Source organism: Canis lupus, chromosome 7 (genome assembly GCF_048164855.1).
Source record: "Canis lupus baileyi chromosome 7, mCanLup2.hap1, whole genome shotgun sequence".
Lineage (NCBI taxonomy): Eukaryota > Metazoa > Chordata > Mammalia > Carnivora > Canidae > Canis > Canis lupus.
Window position 1 is genome coordinate 53,134,971 of NC_132844.1, and position 16,299 is coordinate 53,151,269.

The 16,299-nt window shown below is 34.6% G+C and overlaps 1 protein-coding gene across 2 annotated transcripts in view; it reads left to right on the top strand.

Annotated features, from left to right (window-relative positions):
- PKHD1 (PKHD1 ciliary IPT domain containing fibrocystin/polyductin) overlaps window positions 1-16,299 on the top strand; it is a 471,902-nt gene that overhangs the window by 322,209 nt on the left and 133,394 nt on the right. For both annotated transcript variants that reach the window (XM_072832682.1, XM_072832683.1), the window contains exons 55-56: window positions 468-581; window positions 3,230-3,317. In XM_072832682.1, coding sequence (XP_072688783.1) covers window positions 468-581; window positions 3,230-3,317 — 202 coding nt within the window. The remainder of the gene's footprint in view (window positions 1-467; window positions 582-3,229; window positions 3,318-16,299) is intronic.

Here is a 16,299-nt window from a genome sequence, read left to right on the forward strand (position 1 = left end):
CTAGCATCAGTTCCAGTTTATGCATTCTATTCAAGTGTGCTACTGAGGACTCTTCATTCAGGCACTAGATGTTATTTAAGGAATTCTCTTTTCATGATGAGGAGCATAATTGCAAATGATCTGGTAAAAACTGGTGAAGTATTTGAAAGCATCAACTCAGCTTCTACCTAAATTTTATTGGCCAAAACAAATCACACGCCAGGCTAAATTTTAGTAAGTCAGGAAAGTATACCCTTCCCTAATGGAGAAAGAACAGTGAATATTTGCTAGTCATACAGTCTACCTCTGAGAAGTTTTCTGCATCCCATTTTCCCCCCTTTTCTTATTTCATCTATGTGATCATTGGCTCTTTTCCATATAGCTTACGTGATAGCATCTACTTTGCATTCCCAAAATTACATCACAATTTCCTTCTCTCTCTTTTAATTTCAAATTAACTTAAATGATATACTTTTCTTTGTAAACAGGTACTCTGGACAATCCCTTAGAGAAAGAACAAAAGCTTCTGATTCTCCTTAGAGCCTCAGAGGGAATTTTCTGTGACCGTTTGAATGGAATTCATATTGATCCAGGAACAATTGGTAAGAATATAATATAGTTTTTTATTAAAAATGAAATGAAATATGTGTGTTTCTGATATAGAAGTACCATTCATAGAACATCTACTAAATTCCAGGCACTCTTCTAGATAATTTATATTTATTATTTCACTTACCTGGTCTTTTGTAACAGTGTTCATTTTACCGTTGTCAAAAATAAGACTCAGAGATGATGAACAATATGCAGAAAGCCACATATCTTTTAGTGTCAGAGCTTAGATTTGTATCCATATTGTTCAGAGCTTAGATTTGTATCCAGATTGTACCGAGCCTGGACTAAAGAGTCTGTTATCAACTGTAAATACTATTTGGTTGTTGATATATCTTTCAATCGATAGATCTATAGATTGCTTAGAAACATTTGCTGTTGACAGTTTCTTCATTTGATACTGCCATAGCACCAAATCCTGTTTTAAAACTGACTAGTAAGAGCACAGAAGCTGGGACTGGGTTTGCATAACAGGGATGTGAGAGCCGCTCTAACTCCATTCTTAGGGATAGGTATAAGAGGCTGTTTATTCTAGCATATTCTCTCTTTCTCTGGCATTACTAATTTTCTAAGATCTCAGCAACTCAACAAAATGGAAGCAATTCTATTAGGACAGTGTGAAGTTTGATAGCCTAGTTTCATAATGTATGGCCATTGCCAGAAAGTACTATACTTAGGCGGGGCTTTATTGTTTCTGAAGGATTTTTCATACATGCTTTTATTTTTTAAAGAATATGAGATTTTTGCTTTTTTCAAGTTGGCAAACTAAATGGCTGATAAGAACATTCAATTTATTTTTTGTGTGGTGTCCACTGTGCTCTACACAGCACCACATCGGATTAAACTTTAAGAGCATACAAGGATGCTTGTCTTAATCTTTGACTCCAGCTAATGTTTTTGAAATTCTCTCCAATATTAAATTGAATAAGAATGATATATTTATTTCATTGGATGTTTAAAATTTTGTGACATCATAAGTAAATGACAGGTATTAATTTAAATATTATAAGTTTGAAACAACTAAGAAATGGTTTTATTTTACAGTAAATCTTTGATGATTAGAAATGATCAAGAAATCTACTTGTCTGGCCAATCTAATTTTCTGCACAACTCAAATTTAAGGAAATTACATCTTCGCTGAAATCTTTTGTTGAAAATTTATCTAAATTCCTTCACTTTCCTCCCTTTCCTAGTTTACTTACCCATAGTAAAGAAGCTAGAATTTTTTTAAGATGGTGATGATGAGGGATCCCTGGGTGGTGCAGTGGGTTAGCGCCTGCCTTTGGCCCAGGGCGCGATCCTGGAGACCCAGGATCGAATCCCACATCGGGCTCTCGGTGCATGGAGCCTGCTTCTCCCTCTGCCTGTGTCTCTGCCTCTCTCTCTCTCTCTGTGTGTGACTATCATAAATAAATAAAAAAATTAAAAAAAAAAAAAGATGGTGATGATGATACCATATGAAAAAAATATATATAGTCATATTTGTATGACTATTATTATGAAAGATTATTCCAAGACATGTCCTGAAAGTGAGAATACTTCTTACATTTCCATTAATCCTAATTTTAGTGTTATGACTTTTTTTTCTGAATTAGAGTATGGAAAAAATATAAATAATGACATAAACAGTGGTTAGGTTCTAATTGATTGAGATTTTTGTTGTTGTTCACATTGGATTAAAACCCAAGGCATAGTATTTGTACTTTATAGGTAGTGTTTGGTTCTTTTATTCATATGTTTTCTGCTAAAAATTGTGAAATCTTTAGATTTCAAGATTAGTGATTTGCAAAATATGCTATGTACCAATCCAGGAGTATGTGGACAATCTGGGTTAAGGAAGAAAATATTTTGAACTTCTAATTCAAACATATGTGAATATATTCAAATATCTGTATGTTTTTCTAAAAATAAATAAATACACATGCTTTAGGGGTGCATGATCATAATTTTGTTATGGCTTGGGTTCACGCTCAAAACATTTGAGACCACTGGAATATAAGGAATTGTGCTACATGTGATTTTAAATGGCAATAAAACATGTAAGAGGAAAGACCTGAAGGAATAAAACTGGACTGCATCAAGCATGTCCCTGGTACGCCTTTAATTTATGAGTCTGAAATAAATTATATTTTGAAACAAAGGAGCTAGAGATCTATCCTTTGATATCTATAATACAAAAATATATGAAGTTCAACCACTGAAAACAAAGCTAATAGCACCAAATCTGTTTCCTCAGGGGATAAAATTACCCTTGCCTTTTGGAAAATGAAGCCTATAACATAAAATATCAAAACCAGTTAACTTTGAACAGAATTGCATATGATTTGGAGTCACTTAATGGTAGAACTTAACTAGTTAGCCATTTAGAGTGGTCCATTTCCCAACTTTCAGATTACTAGATGTGGTGTAGCATTTGTTTCTCTATAGCTTTTGAGAGAATGAGAGTGAGTTCCATAGCCATGTGAGATATATATGATTTTCTGAATATAGAGAACTTAAATATTCTTTGATATGGTGGACATCTTCATATATAGTTTTCATATCACATATCTTGCACAATAAGCTCTCTAGTGGGTTTTCCTTGGGTGGCCTTAATTCCTCTGAAACTTTCTTATTCAACTGTTGATCCTTTTCATTTCAGGGGTATATGGGAAAGTCCAGCTTCACGGTGCTTGTCCTAAAAAATCTTGGACCCGTCTTGCAGCTGACATCGCCTCGGGCAATGAGAGGTAAGAAATGAGAGTAAATTAGGGATGTATTTGCTTGTTTGTTTTACTGATGTCTCAGGTTTTATTATAACAAAAAAAATTAATTAAATATTATATTAAGACTCAAAACTCAAGGATGAACAAATGGTAAAATAAGGGACTAGACGGGATTTAAAAAAACCTCTGTAACATAATATAAGAACAAAACTGAAATCAAAAACAGAGGAGTCTATAGTTTATTTAAGGAGTAAAGTTTACGTAATACATTTTTACTATCAATAAGTCTTTAAAAATATGAATTCTATGAGATAACAGATGAAATGTAAAGTGACATCCTAATAGTCTGAGTTGAGATGATGGCTGGCTAAGAGATAGAAATAAAATAAAAATGAGATAAAGTATGAGAATCTTATAGAATTTAAAATGCAATAACAGAATTTTAAAATGCGTTGGAGGTAGGAAAGAATGAAATTGCCCCTGCCTCAAAGTGAATAGGCACCATTAAGAGTGAACTGATGGGATCTGCCTGCATATGGAAGAGAAGAAGATCAGGAGATAAAAATCATAGAAGAGATGGTATTAGAAATAGAGAACAGAAAATGCAAAGTACATATAGGTAATTGCTCTTTTTAAATAAGCGCCTACAGTAATTACAACAGAAAGTATAATGAAAATTCTACCTAAAATACACATAGCAAACCTGAGAGTACTTACATTTAATTTGAAGAGATGAACGTCAAAAATAATGATTGCTACATAGCCTCACAGTACAAGAAAAAGTGGTGAGCAAAATAAAAGAAAAACAGAAAGGAACATAAAGCTCGTTAACCTTAGAATTCTCTACACCATTAAATATAGGAAAATAGTGATGTAAAATATATACACATTTAGGGAAAAAATATATACATGTTTACAGATTTCTAATCAAAGAATTGGACACCCTGCTAAGATTACTGTTTGCATGTGAAAACAATACAAAACAAAATAAATGTATATCTTTTGCTTTGTAAGAACTGAAAAAAATGTAAAAATAAAGTATTTTAATAAAAAGATTAAACTGATTTAAAATGCGTGAATAAAAATAAAATTCAGGAATCTGTAAAGGTACATAAAGTGTCAATTTTAAAGGTAAGCATTGGAATAAGTTAAATATAATACCATAAATATGGCTGTTAAAATAAGACAAAGTCTAGTTATTCTCATAAAAGAAACTACATAAAATTTGAAAGGTTAATGTATTAGTCAGGATTCTGTTGTGTGTTGTATATATGTAAAATATATAATATATATGGTAGTATATATAAAGAGATGTATTTCAAGGAATTGGCTTACATTCTTATGAGGGCTGGTAGGTTGAAAATTTGTAGGGCAGGTTGGTAGGCTGCAAAGTCTTGAACCTTGTCTGGAGGCAGAATTTCTTCTTTTTCAGGGAAACTTCAATTTTGCTTTTAAGGCCTTCCAGCTGATTGTGAGGCCACCCACATCATTGAGGGTTACTTAAGGTCAATTCATTGTAGATGTTAACCACATTTACAGAACACCTTTGAACAAGCACCTACATTAGTGTACAGATTAGATAGAATTACTGGGTACTACAGCAGAGCCGACTTGACACATAAACTAACCATCACAGGTCGTAATTCTCAGATAAAACGCTGGGTTTACAACCTGGGACTATGGCCATAGGAATTTGACAATGGGACGTGAGTGCCATATGAAGTAAATATGAGTCAATTTGTTTTAGCAGAATTTAAACAGGATATATATATATCCTGGGTGCTGTGATCCTGGAGACCCGGGGTCGAGTCCCATGTTGGTCTCCCTGCATGGAGCCTGCTTCTCCCTCTGCCTGTGTCTCTGCCTCTCTCTCTCTCTGTGTCTTTCATGAGTAAATAAATAAAATCTTAAAAAAAAAAAAAAGCTGGGTAATAAATCAACATATAATCACAACTTTTTTTAATAGAGAAAAATAAGACCAATATGGAAAAAAATTAATTAAATATCAGATAAAATGAGTCATTGAAATAAAAACAAAGGACTCAATTATAAGAAAAGAAAAATTAAGTGAAAAAAATAAAAACATTTTATATTAATAAAAACTTAATCTCCAGAGATACCTTAATAGTCAGGAAAGTTTTATACCAGATAACATAATATAGAAATATATAAAGTAAATCTCAAAAAATAATGAAGAAATTGACAAAAACAAAAATGATACTGAAAGTTTCTTTCAGTTTTTTGTTTTCCTTTCTCTCTCTCTCTCTCTCTCTCTCTCTTTTTTTTTTTTTTTTTGAAAGAGAGAGAGAGAGAGAGAGAGAGAGAGAGAAAGCCATGACTGGGAGAAGGGGAAGAGGTAGAGGGAGAAGGAGAGAGTATCCTAAGGAAGCTCCACATTCAGTGCAGAGACATGGGGCTCGATCCCAGGACCCCAATATCATGATCTAAGCAAAAATCAAAAGTTGAATGCTCAACCAGTTGAGCCACCCAGGCACCCTCCTTTCCATTTTAACCTTTAATTTAAATTAAAAATCATAAAGAAAACATGACAAAGTCTGAATAATATAATAAAGGAAATTTGATTTATAAATACAAAGAATATAAATATAGTTTACCCCAGAATATATATATAGTTAAAGCCTTAACAAATTTTAGTAAACAGAAATGATGTAGAATATGATCACAATAAAAAGTGTAATCTTGACCAACAATATTAATCTCTTGCAAGATTAAAGAGCAGAAAAGAAAAAATAAACCTTTTCCTAAATAATTTTTGTATCAAAGAGGAGATGAAAACTCCCTCAGTAGAATGCTAGCAAAATAGCAATAATGACAGTATTGGATGAGACATAGCCAATATGTCATCACATTAAATGCTTTTATTGCTGAAAAATAAAATACAAAAATACACAAACTAAGATGTCAATGTGAGAAACAAGAAACAAAATAACCAATGAGTCAAATGAAATTAATTTGTGTAACATATAAGGCAGAGATTAGTGAATTAGGAAGTAGAAAAGTAGTAGAATTGAAATTTTTTTTAGAGATAGTGGTTTAATCTTTAATAACTTTAATTATACAAAGAAAATACTATATAAATTCAGAAATGAAAATTCAAATATAACAGACCAAAGAGACTAGAATTATAATATAAAAATGTATATATCTACAGAGTGTAATTGTGAAATTTAAAAAACTAAATTATATGTGAGAATATAGATTATTATAATTGGCTAAAGGAGCATATAACTGAGAGAACCAACAATAGCAAAAGACATGCCATTATCAAAATTTTGTTCCCAAGAATAAATTTGGCTCAAATAAATTGATAGTATATTCTTTCAATCATTCAAATATCAGACACTTTTTATGTTGTATAATCTGTTCCATAGCATAAGAAAATACGTGAAGTTTTTCAATTCATTTTAGGAAGCAAGCATAAAATAATTTTTAATTATTTATTATTTTTATTTATTTATTTTCATAAAATAATTTTTAAAGCAGTTACTAGATAGAATTCAAATAAAGAATACTAGGGTAACACCTAAGGATAAATTAAATGCAAAAATTCTAAATAAAACAGCAACAAATGAAATCCAGTATATTATTAGGAAAAAAATCATGGTTGGGGATGATTTATTCAACTAAAGAAGGATGGTTTAAAATGAAATAATTCCTTAATATAATTTATCTAAGCAATACATATAAAGACTTAGAACATGATTAATTTGGTATAAAACAGAAACACATTTATAAAATTCAGCTTGCATTCTTAGAATAAACAATAAATTAAGACTACTAAAATATTCCTTTATTTCTTTTTTTAAAGGATATTCCTTTAAATCAATGTTTCTTTTTTTTTAATTTCATTTTTATTTATTTATCATGAGAGACACAGAGAGAGAGGCAGAGACACAGGCAGAGGGAGAAGCAGGCTCCACGCAGGGAGCTTGATTTGGGACTCAATCCCGGGACCCCAGAATCACGCCTGGGCTGAAGGCAGGTGCTAAACTGCTGAGCCACCCGGGATCCCTAAATCAATGTTTCTTAATAGAGTGGTTTAGCCATTAGTTGAGGATCACTGCTTTAAATAATAATACAAAATAAATAATTAAAAATCCCTCTCAAACAAGCAACTTTCTATTTTATGGAAAACCTGACATTAAAAATTATTGTGTATTACAACAGTCATTAAATATTATTATTAAAGTTTTAGCCAATGTATTGAGTCAAGAAAAAAAAAATGAATCAGTTACTACTATTAAAAGGAATCCAAATTGTCAGATTTTTGTAAATCATATATATTTTTTCCTTGAACCCTAGAGAATCATCTGAAAAACTACCATTGCATTCAGTAAGTGCACAAATTAATAGTTTTTAAATATTTCAATGTAAAATCCTATTTAAATATCAATTTAAAATATCTAAAAATAAACTTAAGGAAAATTATAGGAACAACAGAAACAAGACTACAAAACACTAGTAAAAGGCATAAAAGGAGATTAGAATAAATGGTGATGCATATCATCAATGCAAAGGCTCAAAATTTTAAATATATGAAATATTTTTAAAAGATTTTATTTGTTTATTTGAGAGAGAGCAAGAAAGCACAAGCAGGGAGAGCAACAGAGGGAGAGAAGCAAGCTCCCCACTGAGCAGGGAGCCTGACATGGGGTTTAATCCCAGGACCCTGAGATCACAACCTGAGCCAAAGGCAGATACTTAACTGACTGAGCTGCCCAAGAGGCCTAAAGATATTAAATCTAATGAAGCTTTAACAGCGAGTCAAATATATGCATTTGAAATCTGGTTCACTATTTCTAAGTCTTTTGGAACAATAAACACTTGAAGATAGCCAACATTACCAGTAACTTCTTGAAAAATATATACCTGTGTATATCTTGGGGCACATGGGTGGTGCAGTTGGCACCTGACTTTTGTTTTCGGCTCAGATCATGGTCCCAAGGTCCTGGAATTAAGCACTGCTTTGGCTTCATGCTCAGTGTGGACTCTCTCCCAAATAAACAAATAAATTATATTTGTTTTAATCTGAATAATTTAATCACAGCTTTAATCTGAATAATTATCTTATTGCTATTGGCACCAAAACAGAAAAGAATGCCTAGCAATAGACTCAGGTATGTATTATTACTTAGAATTTGAATAACTTAGCATTTCAATTTAGTTGCAGACTTGTGCTGGAGTAATTGGTAAACACTTTGGAAAACTATAAAATTAGATTCTCAAATTATGCTTCACTCTGAAAAAGTTATAGCTAGATTTAAAAAAATGTAAAAAAAAATCCAAAACCATAAAATTATTTGAAGAACACTTAAGTAAATATTATATAATATTAAATTAGGAAAGACCTCTCATTATAAGAAATGCAACTATAGCAGCACGAAGTCATAGATTTGACAACATAAAAAAGTCAATATTTAAAAAAATCAGTATTTTTGCAATAAATTACAAAATGCAAAGGCAGATAATAAACTAGAAATATTTGCAATTTATAATAGTACAGATGGAGGGCTAATATTTTTATATGTAAAGAATGCTTAGGAATAAAAAAAAAGATGAACATGCTAGAAGAATAATCATTAAAGAGTTTGAATACACGAGCCACAATAGAAGACATACATCTGATTAATAAACATATGAAAAAAAGTTCTTCTCTACTAGAGTTGAAACAAATGTTAATTAAAACAAAATTGAGCACTATTTAAAAATATTTAATTATCAAAGGGGAAGATTATTGAATTCCATGTTGACAAAGGGGAAGAGATATGAGCATTCAAGAAAATATTACGTATTAGCCTAGTTTTGTAAATAAAGTAAAATAACATTTATGTATGCATATATGTGGATAGAGGATGTCTGGAAGGACGTACACCACAGCAAGGATCCCTGTAGGAGAGATGATAGCTGGCTACTGCTTTGGTGTGATTTTTCTCTCTGTACAGAATTTCTTCATAGAGTAGTTATTGCCTTTGCACATTGTTATTGTTTTTTAATACAATTTTTGTATACTCTTACCCTACATCAAACACTGAGTTATGGGGCCTGGAAATACAATAATAAGTAAAAATTGATATGGTCTCTGTACCTAGACATTAATGAAATAAATATAAAGTAAATGTAAAATTACTTATGTGACAAATGCAATGAAGGAGGGCTTTATAGGATTCTGAAAACATGAATATGAGATCTTGAGGCAGTAATGGAGGTTAGAGAAGGCTTCCCTGCAGAGTGATTTCAGAGGTGAGAACTAAAAAATGAGTGGGCTTTAATTAGGCAAAGTGGGCTTGGGTATGTATGGAAAGAGCACTCCAGCAAGAGCAAACAGCATTCAATCATTCAACAAATATCTGATGGGTACTTACCGTGTGCTAGGGTGGCTGTAAGCACTGGAGATGTAGAAGTAGATTTGAAGAGATCACTGTCCTCTGGGACTTTATATCTTCATGGAGAAAGGGACAATAAAGAAGCTAATACAGAAATATAAACAACATACTTGCATATTATAAAATGTGCTAGTAAGGAAATAAACAGGATGATATGATTGAAAACAGTTGGGTAGTGTACAGGGTACCCTTTTAGACTGAAGGGAAGACCTCTTTGGGGAAAAAAATTTGAGCTGAGCTCTCAATGGTAGGAGGCATCCTGCTGTCTAATGAGAATGGACTAGAGAGCTTACTGAAGGAGGGACATCTAGCATTGTCTCTGAAGTGGCCTTTGGGGAGTGGGAGACAGAGAGCAGGTTACTATAGTTGGACCAGAATAAGCAAAGGGGAGAATGGTTATTATATAGTAGATGCCACGTCACATGGTACCTAGTTTAGGTGTGAGAGTTCAGAGGGAAAATCACTGAGGGGTTTACAGAGGGCAATCGATAGACTCTGACTTGTGTTTTGAAAACCACTCTGGCTGCTATATAGATGATGAGTGGTGGAGAAAAAAGCAGAAGCTGGGCTATGAGTTAGAAGGCCAGTTGAGACCAAGTATCATGGTGGGTAGAATTATAGAGGAGGCAATGGTGATGGAGAGAAGAGATGGCACTGTCTGGACATGCCAATGGACTGAATGTTGAGATGAAGGAAGTGCTTCAGATTTTTTTATTGAGCAACTTGGTGGGAGGTAGAAACATGCACTGAGATGGGAAGACTGGAAGAGGAACAGATTTGTCAGGGTGGAAGACGGGACATGCTAAGTTGGAGACACCAAGTGGAGATGTCAAGAAGGCAATTAGATTTGTATTTTAGGGCTAAGGCAAAAAATGATGGGGAGTCATCCAGGAACTAAATGATGCCACTGATCAAGAAGATAGGAAGAGGAGAAAATTGGAGTCTGTAAATGAAACTGGGCCAGTCCAATTCTTCAGAAGTTGATAGAGTCAGCAAAGATGATGGAGAAGCAGAGGCCCAACAGGTGATTCTGTGGTGGGAGGAAGAATGGGCAACATGAGTGGCTTGGAGGAAGGCCAAGTTGGTTGACCTGGAGAGCAGGGACTGAGCACAGTAGGGTTCCCAGGAGTAGTTAGGGGTCAAGGCATATTCACTGGCAATATCAAGAATTTAATTTTTTGGGATCCCTGGGTGGTGCAGCGGTTTGGTGCCTGCCTTTGGCCCAGGGCGCGATCCTGGAGACCTGGAATCAAATCCCACGTTGGGCTCCTGGTGCATGGAGCCTGCTTCTCCCTCTGCCTGTGTCTCTGCCTCTCTCTCTCTCTCTCTCTCTCTCTCTCTGTGTGTGTGTGACTATCATAAATAAAAATAAATAAATAAATAAATAAATAAATAAATAAATAAATAAAAAGAATTTAATTTTTTACCCTCCAGGAGCATTGTGTAACTGTTTTAAGTTCCTAAGAGGATAGTATGGATGGGAGGTAAAGCTTGTAATCACATTCCTATATCTAAAAAAAAAAAAAAAAAAAAAAATCATTCTAGGTACAATGCAGACAACAGGAGTCAAAAATGTATGTAGGGGCACCACTTAGCAGGTCCAAGCAAGAGATAATATAACCTGTAGTCAAGAGCTGACGTGTCGATGGAGAGAAGTGGGCAGATTTAGATACAGGAAATAAAAATCTATAAGATATACTGGATATGATGGACTCTCTTGGTTTCTGGATTGCAGAGATGTATGTGGTGCCATTCACTAAAAGAGGACTAAATTGGAAGAAAATATTATGAGTTCAGATTTGGTCATGTTGACTTTGAAGTGCCTGATACCCAAAAAGATTTGTGAAGTAGGAGTTTCAAGGAGGGATAAATATGAAACTAATGATGAGGTTAGCAAGTTGGAATCTGGCAAGAGCTGTATGAATGGATTTTTCTTTAAAGGTGTGTTAAGAACCTCATTCAGTCAGAACTATAGGCTCCTTCAAAGGAAATTCAATTTTATGAATGAAAACTATCTATAGTAATTCGCTACCATTTATTGAGTTCTTATCATGTTCATTTACTCATGTGAGGCATTACCAAGCATTTTACATATATTGATCTCATTGAAATGTTTCAGTGCTATGTTAGGTATTATTATCTGCATTTACACATACAACAACTATATAGAAAAGTTGAGTAAAATTTCTAAGTTTATAAAGCTAGGAGTTCCTGGGGTTGACCGTTTTTTTATCATGATTTGTCTGATTTTATTGTTTGTGTTCTGGTGTTCTATATAATACAAATATTAAAAACAAAATTTCTTGTATCAGTGTTCTGATAAGGAGTTTTTAATGAATTTATATGAATGGTATGTAATTACCGTAGTGCATCCACTTAATGGAGAGCCTTCCTTTTTTTAACCTTCTAAAAAAATGTGAAATACTTGAAGCCTCATGAGAAGTTGCAAAAATAGTACAAGGTTCTCATGTACCCTTCACCCAGCATTCCCTGATGATATATTTCATAACCTGAACATGATGAAATCTAGCAAATTGATATTAGTATAGTATTAACTGAAGTACAGACCTTATTCAAGCCATTTCTTTAAACATTGATCTATGGTTTTCCTTATGTTAAAAGTCAATTTAATAAGTCTTTCTAGTGCATTGTTATAGGAACAGATTTTACTCAGACTTCCTTATGGATTTTTTACCAACAGAATTACATGTCTGAATTTACTTGTGTATAATTGATTCATTTTATGAAGAACACCGAAGTGAAATCTTCAGAGGAAAAATTTCATGTTGTTTATAAACTTAAACTACCACTGATAAAAGTAAGCTTAGCAAGATATTTGAAACAATATTATTTCGTTTGTTACACGTTATAATTTAAATTTATTGCTAAGTTGCTCTTTACTGTCACTTGCTCCAGTTGACTTTGAGGAAGACTGATGAACAACATGTTGGATTTTTTGGACTTTAGCTAAGTCAAGAGAAGTTATACTGAGATTTGTACTTAGATTTAAAGACATTGGTTTTTACTCATTATAAGCATTAAGTAGATGTTTTACTGTGAGTCATTTAAGGGTGACCACATGTTCTTTGTAATTAAATGGTTACTCAATCAATCCTATGCAAAGCTTTTAGTTTTTATCCTGGTCATTACAAGATTTTAAACGGCAGGGACAGGGTTCAATTCATGTTTTAATATGGTTCCTGCTGTGTGCAGAGTTGACTGTTGGTGAGGACAAGGGTGGGAGCAGAGGGACTGTTAGGCCAGTGTTCTAACATTATAGCCATTTAAGTGACACATGCTGGTGACTTAGATTATGGTAGTAGTGAAGATGGAGATGACAGAGTGGTGAAATACCTGTGGCAGACAGGGGAAACGTGGAATGCTGATAGATTGGGTAAAAGAAAAAATGAAGAATCAGAGATTACCATAGAATGTTTGACCTGAGCAACTGGGTGAGGAATGCTCTGATATACTGAGAAGAGTTGAGGCACCGGGGTGGCTCAGTGGTTGAACGTCTGCCTTTGACTCAAGTCATGATCCCAGAGTCCTGGGATCAAATCTTGCATCAGGCTCCCCACAGGGACCCTGCTTCTCCCTCTGCCTATGTCTCTGCCTCTCCGTGTCTTTTATGAATAAATAAATAAAATACTTTTAAAAATAAGAAAAGAAGAGAAAACTGGGGGAAGGGTAGGTTTATGGGGAACCTTCCTCAAAAGATCTCATATTTTTCTTATTCCTTTTCTCATTTAGTTTTTTTTAATAATAAATTTATTTTTTATTGGTGTTCAACTTGCCAACATACAGAATAACACCCAGTGCTCATCCCTTCAAGTGCCCCCCTCAGTGCCCGCCACCCAGTCACCCCCACCCCCCGCCCTCCTCCCCTTCCACCACCCCTAGTTCGTTTCCCAGAGTTAGGAGTCTTCCATGTTCTGTCTCCCTTTCTGATATTTCCTACCCATTTCTTCTCCCTTCCCCTCTATTCCCTTTCACTATTATTTATATTCCCCAAATGAATGAGACCATATAATGTTTGTCCTTCTCCAATTGACTTACTTCACTCAGCATAATACCCTCCAGTTCCATCCACATTGAAGCAAATGGTGGGTATTTGTCATTTCTAATGGCTGAGTAATATTCCATTGTATATAGAGACCACATCTTCTTTATCCATTCATCTTTCGATGGACACTGAGGCTCCTTCCACAGTTTGGCTATTGTGGACATTGCTGCTATAAACATCGGGGTGCAGATGTCCCGGCGTTTCATTGCATCTGTATCTTTGGGGTAAATCCCCAGCAGTGCAATTGCTGGGTCATAGGGCAGATCTCATTTAGTTTTTAAAGAAAGATAGTGTTATAGAGCCTTATCCAGTCTCTTGGTCCTATTATTTTTCTGGGTTTCTTCTGTGACATACTTTTCTTCTGTGATGTACTCACTTACTCTGTTATTTATAAGAAAATAACTCTGAACTAAACAACACATTGTCACCTCAACTTTGCCCCAGGACCGTGGCCTTCCACTCTGACCTCATCACTGACTTCATCTAATTTGCTATCTCCTGTATCAAATTAGTGATTATATTCTTTGGATGTACTTTGTTTGGATACTTCTTGTTCTTCTTTCTAGTACATTCCCACTTCAAACATGACTGTTCATATAGTTATTTTTACTAGGCTTCCTAAATGCTTGATAAATAAAATAAGGGTGTACACAGTGCTCTGGAATCTCTTCTTGCTTTACACTCTCCATTTGTCCTGAGAATCCACCACATCTTCTACAGGCTTTTAATCTCCCCTCTAGCATACACTGACTTTCTTACCATCTAGATTATAAAATGTGGTTTTCTGATTAATGATTTTAATAAAAGTATGCTTCCTGGTTGACTGATACTAAGCTACTCAAGGTGTCTGTGTCTTGTTCCTCCAAGTGGCTTCTTCTACAGGAGCAGGAAAATATTGTTTTTTATTGATTGTGTATATTACTCAGCATCTAGTACACAGCAAAACACAAAGAAAACTTCTAGTAAATGCCTGCTACCTTGCATGGATATGTCTTTTCTGGAAATCAGAACTTACTGAGCCTCTTGATTCAGAGGTAGATCATCTAAGAAATGAGAATCTTACATTTATTTTTAAAAGTCACTGTAATTTATCTTGCTTATTACTCAAACTTTATTGCTACACTATGACAATTTAGTTCAAGTAATATTAGAATAAAGAGTTGCTGACCTTATTCATTTATTGGCAGGAGTTCAGGATCATGTGTGTAGAAGATCATGTATGTAGAAGATGGTTCTCTGGTCTAATGAGCTAGTGGGGTCCTGGTCTCAGATTGGCTCTTGCCTCCATGCTGGGAATAGGCACAAGAGGTAGGAACATAAGGTGGAAATAGTGTGGTACCATGAACACAAACTGGAACTTTGAGGGAAGACAGACTGTAATAATTCTTTTTTTTAAAGATTTTGTTTATTTATTCATGAGAGACATAGAGAAAGGCAGAGACACAGACAGAGGGAGAAGCAGGCTCCCTGCCGGGAGCCTGATGTAGGACTCAATCCCAGGACCCTGGAATCACTACCTGAGCCAAAGGCAGATGCTCTACCACTGAACCACCCAGGTATCCCCAGACTATAATAATTCTAACTGCATGATTAGCTAAATGTGTAATTTTGAGTAAAATTTCTGACCCTCGAGTTCTTATTCTATGATACAGCAATAAAATGCTAATAGAGTAGCTAGAAGGATTAAGTGAATTAATATATGTAAAGTGCTTAGCCCAGTTTCTGGCACAAAGTGAGCCTCACGACATGCCAGTTATTGTGGTAATAGTAAAAATAAGTAAAAGCAGCCTTTCTCAATCCATTTGGGAGATTGTGGCAGACCTTCTCCCAACCTCTCCTTATTTCTCTATTTTGACTTCATTTGCATCTATGGAAGAAAATTTTTCTACATTCTGTAGGGTATAAGTGAACCCAGATCTGTCAGGCTTTTCCTAGCTCTACCACAAGAGAGTACATTTTTCTCTCTCCTTAATTTCAATTCTGAAGTTCAGGCAACTATCACTCATGGCACTGTATTATATCATTGAAATCTGATGAGAGTAGAACAAGGGTTTCCACACACAAAAAATAAATGTGTGAGGTGTTGTGTGTGTCAACCTGATGAGAAAGTCTTTTCATAGTGTGTGAATCTATCAAACTGGCACATCGTGCACTTTAAATATCTTATATTTTGTCAATTAATATACCTCAATAAAGCTGATACAATGAAGTCCAAGGGAAGGATTTTCAAAAAAGCAGGTTGGATCCCTTGCACACCCTTTTGCAAAGGCTTTGTGAGGCTCTGTTCAGCAATGCTCACTAAGACACAGAATTAGGATGGTGGTTAAGGAGACCAGTTATCAGAAAAGATATGGTGAGGGGCACATGGTGGCCCAGTTGGTTAAGTGTCTGCCTTTGGCTCAGGTCATAATCCCAGGGTCCTGGGATCCAGCCCCATGTCAGGCTCAGTGGGGAGTCTGCTTCTCCTCCCTCTGTGTGTGCTATCTCCCCCACTCAAATAAATAAAAATAAAATCTTAAAAAAAAGAAAAAAAGATGTG